This window comes from Cottoperca gobio, chromosome 1 (assembly GCF_900634415.1).
Source record: "Cottoperca gobio chromosome 1, fCotGob3.1, whole genome shotgun sequence".
Lineage (NCBI taxonomy): Eukaryota > Metazoa > Chordata > Actinopteri > Perciformes > Bovichtidae > Cottoperca > Cottoperca gobio.
Genome location: NC_041355.1, coordinates 1,591,756 through 1,599,963, shown reverse-complemented (window position 1 = coordinate 1,599,963; position 8,208 = coordinate 1,591,756). Strand labels below are relative to the sequence as shown.

Below are 8,208 nucleotides of genomic sequence, written 5' to 3'. Positions count from 1 at the left end.
TGCCTCGAGACCCGCGGCAGCCAGTGGGAAAATAATTACTTTCATATCAAAACTCAGCAGGAGGCGCAGGGTCCTATAGCCCGCGGCCACTAACCTCATTCCAGCTCGGCCTTTCAAATGAATAAATTTGTTAAAGCAATAAATACAAACAGCCAGACGGACTTGAGCTGCAGCTCCGGCTCACTACACAGAGAAAAAAGGGGGATTTATCTGCTGTAACACGACAAAACTGCAGCCGCCATGATCCAAGGTTCTGCCACACAGCAACCTCCCCTTCTTTACCCCCACCCCCCCCCCCCCCCCAATATGGCACTAGAAAGACAGTGATTCAATTTAAACAATAACTTTATTTATCAAAAGTGTTTACATATAAATATCATTTTCTCGTTTTTACAATATCTGAGGATTTTTGTTGTGTGTAAGATGTTTATTGTAGCCTAGTTTTTGTTACAAGTTGGTCACTAAAAAAGAGAGAAAGAACCTGCTTCTAAAGGTGTTTGGGCCTAAAGCCTGAATATGAGGACAGCCACAGCTTTTGGGGGCCATCTGGATTGATCACACATTATGATTAAAAAATAGATGAGAATTAAGTCTCCTGATTCCTGATATGTTTTCGAGTGTCTCAGCAGAGCTTTGGGAATGTTTGAATAGTCTGAGCGGTGTTCCTGGTCCTTTGTTTATGTTTGCTCCTTGCAAGTGTTAGTCCATATCGACATCCTCTCCATCTGTTCCGGGTGTTTCTTGACAGTCTGTGTTTGCCTTGAGACACTCGGAGAGGGCTGGAGACGCTCGCTCCTCTCTCGCACCCTTCTCTTTAGCACACAGCTCGGCAGCTTGGCAGCCGCTGGTCGCTGCCTCCGTTAGAACTTTCAAACTCGGCTCCTCGTTACTGTCACTGGACTGTGTGCAGCTCAGCCTGGCCGCAGCCGCCTGAGCTGCACCGTGTGCTGGAGGAGAAACAGGGAATCTTCCCTTACTGCAGTCACCACCACAATCCTCTGTGTCTGGTCCGTCCTCTCTATTGCTAATGTGATTGTGGTGATGCTGCGTGTTATGCTCCATATGATCCGAGTTTAGAGGCTTAGTGACAAATCTGGAGAGGTCAGAGGGAGCAGGGCTCCCTTCACTTGGCACACACCTCTGTCCCAGGCTGAGCCTGTTGATGCTGTTGTCCTGACAGGGTGAGGCCTTCAGGGCTGTTTGGGGCACGAGAAAGCCCAAGGGCTGATGGGTAATGGGGTAAAGCAAGAAGTGACCTTTACCCACCAGTGTCCTCTGACTGGGCAACGAGGGGAAGTCCAGTTGAGATTTCCGTCGAGGCGTGACGTCAGAGAGGAGGCTCTCCACGCTGAAAGGGTTGCGTTTCTGCAGGGCGGAGGACCTCGGGCCTTCAGGACTGGAGCTGTGCGTGCTGCCTGGAGAAACCTGCTCCGGTTCTCCTGTGGTTCTTTGGTTTTGGTGGTTTTGTAGATGGCTGAAGTCATGTCGTGTTTGGTCACAGCTGGATTCAGTTTGGTGTCCTCCTGCACCCTTCGATGCTGGCATTTCAATGTGAATACTCCCACTAACACTCGAGGACTGCTGCTCGCTGTCAGTGAACTGGGAGACCCCGCTGTCACTCTCTGAACCTCCAGGTGTGTGGAAGCTGTCACCTGCGAGAAGTTTGTTCTGTGACTTCAGCAGCTTCCTCTCCTGCTTCCGCTTCTTCTTCTCGGCCCTCTCTCGATCCCTGCGTAAAATCTCGTCGGGGTCCATGGGCTCGCCACTGCACGTGGTCGGGTGGGAGTTGTGAGCAGGCCGCCCCGGCCCTTTCTTTGTGTTCTCCTTTTTTCTCCATTTAGCACGTCGGTTTTGGAACCAAACCTGAGCACACAAACAAACACACACACACATGAAATACACAAAGGTGGAACATTGGCACATGAGATGATTTTTGTTTGAAAGGAGTGTCTTCCATGTCAACATCTGTCAAACACCATCTATAATTTCATACATTGGGTCAATATTGTTTTCGTGGTTTTGTTGCAGAAATGAGTTGATCATTGGATTAGTCCATTACCAGATAATTAAGCATCAACAATTTTGCTTAATCTATTAATAAATGAAGTCACTTATTAAGGTAATAATTGCTTCTTTTAGCTTCTCTGATCTGATGATGTTCTGCTTTTCTTCTGATTTGTGCATATTAAATATATGTCCTGTTGGTTGGACAAGAACAACCTATTTGAGGAATGTTTCTGACATTTCACAGACTAAATAATCATAAAAACAATGGATCAGTTCATCTAAAATATACATAAGTGTGCATTAGTTGGGACAGCAATGATTATACACGTTTTATAAAACAGGGCATTCATTTATTTTAGGCTGGACTCGTAAAACTACATCTTGCACACGACTAACATGAACATCTGATGCAATTCAGTCCAACCTCCCTGCAATAAATGCTTCCTGTATATGAACACTATGATGTTCACTTTTAAGGGTATTTTTAAAGATGAATGGGGTTATTTGCTCTTGGATTAAAGTGTTCCTGATCATTTATCCCCTTCAGCAGAATGAATACACTGAAGTAGGCCTACAGAAAACGTCACTTCTGCTGTGTGTTTAGACAACAACAGACCTCACACCTGCCAGGGCACGAGTGATAAATCAGTGTCACAGTGGTTATCAGATGGTAAGGACAAAACCATATTGCCTACAAATCCAAACAAATTCCACAAAGCCCTGAAACAAGTGAAGTCCTCTGCCTGTGTCTTTGTTTACTGCAGCTCTGCACGTTAAAGAGTACATTAGGTTAATAGGTCACAGCGGTGGACCAGCAGATGCACAGATGTGCCGGCGTTAATTACCAATGAGTCTGTGTAATGGGAAACTCCGCCAATTACATTTAATTGTACCGTAGCTAAATCAGCCCGTCTCTGTATGTTCTTTAACACCCAGCCCTGCGTTCATATTGGGCTTTACTCTTGCACGGCAATCCCCGGCTCTCCTCCCTCCGCACCGAGCCAAGAGAGGGAGCTTCCCCCGCCTAGAGCTCTCGCTGCCCGGCCTCTGGGCGCGCTCAGGGCCGTATGTTCGGCACTGATAACGCCAGGAGTTTAGCATGCAGAAGTAGGATCCGCGAATATTGCATAATAAGGACGGGACACCAACATCATGTGCGACAATGGCGCTTCTTATGAATTGTTAATGTTGGTTATATCTTCCCCCCGCAAACCTGGTGATAAAGGAGCGTTAAGCAGCTTGAGGGAACAATAATCTGAGGTTTAGGAGCGAAATCCCCAAACAACATCCAGCAACGAAGAGCTGCTTCTGTCCCGCTTTTACTCGATACAACCGTGCACGCGAATTGTATGTGGCTCATTTAGAAATACATGAGTATACGTTAAATAACATGGAATATCATAAACAGATAGGCTTCTACATGCTGAGCAAATAATAGGCCTACGTACTAAACCTACATGTCTTTCTTTTAATATTATTATTATTATCGTTATTATTATTGTTATTATTATTATTATTATTATTATTATCATTATTATTATTATCATCATCATTATTATTATTAATATTATTATGCTATTATTATCTAATTAAATAGACATCTAATGCTGAATTGTGAAAGATAGCGTCACATTTAACACAATATATGTACTTACTATATTACTATTACTTAAATAATTGATTAAAAAGACATAATCTTAAGATATTGTATATTGTTAAATAGTAATTATTATTATTCTGCTTTTTTAGTAATACATTATTAATATTATTATTTATTTTTAAAATATTATTAGCCTACTAGTATTATTATCAATAGCTTTTAAATTATGTAAATATTGTTAATGTTATTACTACAAAATAGCATAATCTTAAATATCGTACTTTTACTGTCACTGTATTTTGTCTTTGTTAATAATAAAACCATTTAAAAATAACCGTGATAATATGAAAATAATGGATTTAACTTAAATGATCTTAAAGCTAAAATTAAACTACCTAAAAGTGAACAAATAGATTAAAAATAAGGGTAGAATTGTGAATAAACTGTGGAATAATTATATATAGTATATAACTGAAGGCAAAGGAAGAATAGTAGTTGCCATGTTCACCCCTTGCTTTACTCAGTAAATAGCCTTGTTTTTATTAACCCATAAATCAATAGGTTGCTTCCATGCATAATTTAAAAGTGACCCTTTATTGATGCTTTGATAATTGACAAATAGCTATCTCAGTATGAGGTTGGCCTTCACAAAACAATGTTTTTGACATTTTATTTATAACATGTTTTGTAGATTTGGACACGGAAGTTAAATTGTAATGTATTGAAAACATAGAGCAATAACTCAAAACTATATTTTACCCTATCGACTAAATAAATTAATCAATGCCAACACATTTGACTCATTTCTTCGTGTCTTTACCTGAACCCTGGACTCCACGAGGTCAAGCCTGAGCGCGAGCGCCTCCCGCATGAACACATCCGGATAGTGACTCTCGTTGAAAGCCTTCTCGAGCTCCTCCAGCTGCCACCCGGTGAAATTCGTCCTCGTGCGTCTCCGTTTACAACCTGGACTGTCCTTATCCGGGTCTCCAGAATCTGCAGGGGTCGACGTGTGTTTTTGTACAAGTGTGTGTTTATATTTGTGTGTGTGTGTGTGTTTTTGAGTGTGTGTGTGTGAGTGAGAGAGAGGAGAGAGAGAGAGAGAGAGAGAGAGAGAGAGAGAGAGAGAGAGAGAGAGAGAGGGGACTGTCATGGCAGGATTTGCTTGTAAAGCATCAGTTTTTGATGTAAAACATTGACCGCTGTCACACTCTTTAAAAAATGTGTAGTGTCTCCTGAACTCTGATACATCCTGTTACACATTGCAGGGCTAAAAGTCACACATTGTAATGATATATTTAAAATGTTAAAAACATTTCCAATAATTGCTAAATTAAGTTTGGACTAATATTAAAGAATCAGCAGCCAATGTGAATTTCATCGAGATTAATGAAGAATTGTTGCCTTTATTTTAACCTCAAGTGCATTTGTTACAGTAAAGTTATTACCAATGAGCCTGTACATAAACTTTCTTTCATTTATTTTTAAATTCACCAAGCTGCACAAACTTTTCAACGACATTGTTTTCTCTGCAGACTGACTTTCTAGTTTAAAACCAGTCTCCAAAGGCGACATTGTTTTCTTTCAGATGTAATCTCAAAGTCTACTAAAACGGTCATTTTTGGCCAAATAACAAACCGCTTACACGTATTACACTTCACAATACATTGCATTGTTTCCACACAGCTGTGGTAATGAGACAAAAAGAGCCAGGCCTACCGGAGAGTTTGAACTGCCCGCCGTCGGGCGAGAGCAGCGAGTTGGAGCTGACCACCGAGGCCGAGCAGGAGCCGTTAAGTAATCCGTCTATAGAGAAGGGGGCGGCGGCCGCGGACTGAAGCTGGTGTCCGTTGGCGAGCTCGAAGAGGTGGTGGTGGTGGTGGTGGTGATGGGGGCCGAGCGCGTACGGGAAGCCCACCAGTCCGCCCAAGGAGCCTCCAAACTGGGCGTGAGGATGCTCGAGTACCCGACTGTCCATGCTCGCCCGGGCTGCGGCGGGGCCGAAGTGAAGATGCAGAGGAAGGCAGTGTGGCTGAACATGCAGTCAAAACAAAAAAAAGTCAGGGAGAGGAGGAAGAAGCTGCGAGAGAAGGGAGAGGAGGTGACGGCGGATGGGGGAGAGAAGGGAACCCAGGCAGACAGACCGTCTCCCGCGGCCACGGTACGGTCTGTAGAGAAGCGGCGGAGACCGGGCTATACGAGGTATTTCACGTTTACGGTCCAGCCGAGATGTCAACCCTGCTCTTTCTCTCCGCGAGCCAGCTCATTAGGACTCCTCCATCTGCTCGCGGGACCAATAAGAAACGTTAATCGCCCTGTGACGTCAGAGACGCGGTTAATGGAGTAACGGAAGGCAGAGCACGAGGAAAAGAGAGCGAGCAGTTTTTTTTTTTTCTTCTTCGCGGATCGATCGCTAATTACACCTGGCGCGGTCCTTTAATTCATCCCTGTCAAAAACAATGAGCACGAGGCTAAACTCGCGCGCAGAAAATAGCCAAGTGATTGATATGCCGACTCCATTAAATTTCAGGAATATAATCTATATTTATAGTCTATATATTTATTATAAGAAAACACGTTTTCTTCTAACTTTAAGAAGCAATGAAGCTTTCCTTCCTCCTCGTCTCTTCTCTTCTCACTCGTGCGTGCTGGCGCGCTCCCGCATCGTGTCTATGTGTGTGTGTATGTGTGTGTGTGTGTGTGTGTGTGTGTGTAAGTGTTTTACAGGGGCATTCAGGGCCAGATTGATCCAATAACAGCGCCTTTATCATCCCCCCCCCTTTTTCCTGAGCTGTCACATCGCATTTTAAACTACAAGCCTCTCTCCATCTCTCAGGCACCACACACACACACACACACACACACACACACACACACACACACTGAGCCGTCCGACTAAAGCCCAACTCCTGCATCATTATCTCGATTTTTCACCTGAACAGCTTACACCAATGTTTAGTTGTTAACGACGAACAAAGTGGGTTGTAGCCTACATGATGTGACGTTTCCAAGAATCCAATACCTGCACATGCAGGCTCCATTCAGCCGGGCTGCATGCATCTTTACAGGACAACACTAGTTTAATTACATTTTTTAAGGAATCCTTTGCAACTTTAGCGTCTTTGCTCTTATCCTCAAACAGCATTATTGTAAAAGATAAAACAAGAGGGATGCATCTTAGAAGGTTTTATTAGCCTCATATTGATAATACAGCAGTTTAAAACAATTACAATAAATGCAATTTGTAAACATATCTAATTAACATTTATAATCTATTACATTTAACACAGGATAATATCATTTACAGAAACAACCTCACCTCGAGGTCCACTTTGTAGCTTTTCTGGAGCTTTAATTCATATCACATGGCAACAGGCCAAACTGCATATACTGATGAAGATCATGGGATATGATAGAAAGTACATGTACTATATACTATACTATAACATAACTATAATATATAACTATGGGTCTTGAGATGAGATTGTTTTGTCATCTATTGTTTTTAAAGTCAAGAATTAACTTTAAAACTCAGTTAGCAAAGAGATAGAAACAAATAGACTCAGTTCAGTTTAATTCTGAATAAAAGTCGCAAAGAACTAAAGTGGAGAGAAGTATAACAATCTTTATAAAGGTACAGTACGCTGCATAAATGCAGTCATGTTGAAATGTTTTGCTATGCTACTCATTATGATGCATAATGTTATTGATTTGTTGAATTGACATTATGATTCCTCCAACATCTGCTTTGTGGACTTATTTAATCAGGTAGTTTTGATCTTTTAGAAAAATAAAAGTCAGTATTTGATGCAGATAATAATAACCCCAGAGTTGTATCTCTATAAATCAAAAACAAACAGAGGATTACTGTTTTATATTTACTGTCATTCTAAATATAATATATTTACTCATACTACCTTTGTGTATAAATTCACATAATAATTCTTCTTTGTTCACCTGCACCTACATATGTCTTTCAGTCACTGCACTGACTCCCAATAACTGCATAAAACAACTTGGACTATAGTTAAAGCTCCACACAACAGCTTGCTTAATGTTGAATTTATAGACGAAAAAACACATTATTTACATTTTAAACTGCATGTTTTAATCACAAACTCTCTGTCCTGTTGGTTAAAATGAAAATGAGCAGGGTTACTTTGATGTTGTACAGAATATTATGTCAAACATGGATGTCACACAATATAAATATTGCATTTAAGTGGCTCTATAGGACAGATGTCACATTAGAAACTCCACAAAGACTCCACCTGACAGTTTGACACCTTTTATTACTGGATCTTAAGGTTTCTGTTCCTCCTGTCTTTTGAATAAAACCAACCACCCAGTGGACACAAAGCCTTACATGGCATGGGGTCTCAATGGCTAACAAAGTGCAATAGAAAAACACAAGCACAGCTAATGGCGTTAGGGGGCCCTGGTGGTACTAAGTCAACCACGATTATTGCTCCACCATGTACAGTTTAAGAAACCTTTCAACCACCGTCGCGTGCAGCTCGTTGGTCAGAACAAGCATGACATGACACGTCTTTCTTTACTTCTCCTGCTCTGACTCCTAAAATAGACGCTCTAATAAATAA

The 8,208-nt window shown here is 41.7% G+C and overlaps 1 protein-coding gene across 1 annotated transcript; it reads right to left on the bottom strand.

Moving 5' to 3' along the window:
• Positions 1–337: 337 nt before the first annotated feature.
• LOC115003490 (homeobox protein unc-4 homolog) lies at positions 338–5,849 on the bottom strand. The gene is made up of 3 exons (XM_029425329.1): positions 5,327–5,849; positions 4,428–4,603; positions 338–1,863 (listed from the first exon to the last, which is right to left on the bottom strand). Exons 1-3 carry the CDS (start codon positions 5,583–5,585, stop codon positions 700–702), a joined length of 1,599 nt encoding a protein of 532 aa, XP_029281189.1. The 5' UTR covers positions 5,586–5,849; the 3' UTR covers positions 338–699.
• Positions 5,850–8,208: the final 2,359 nt, after the last annotated feature.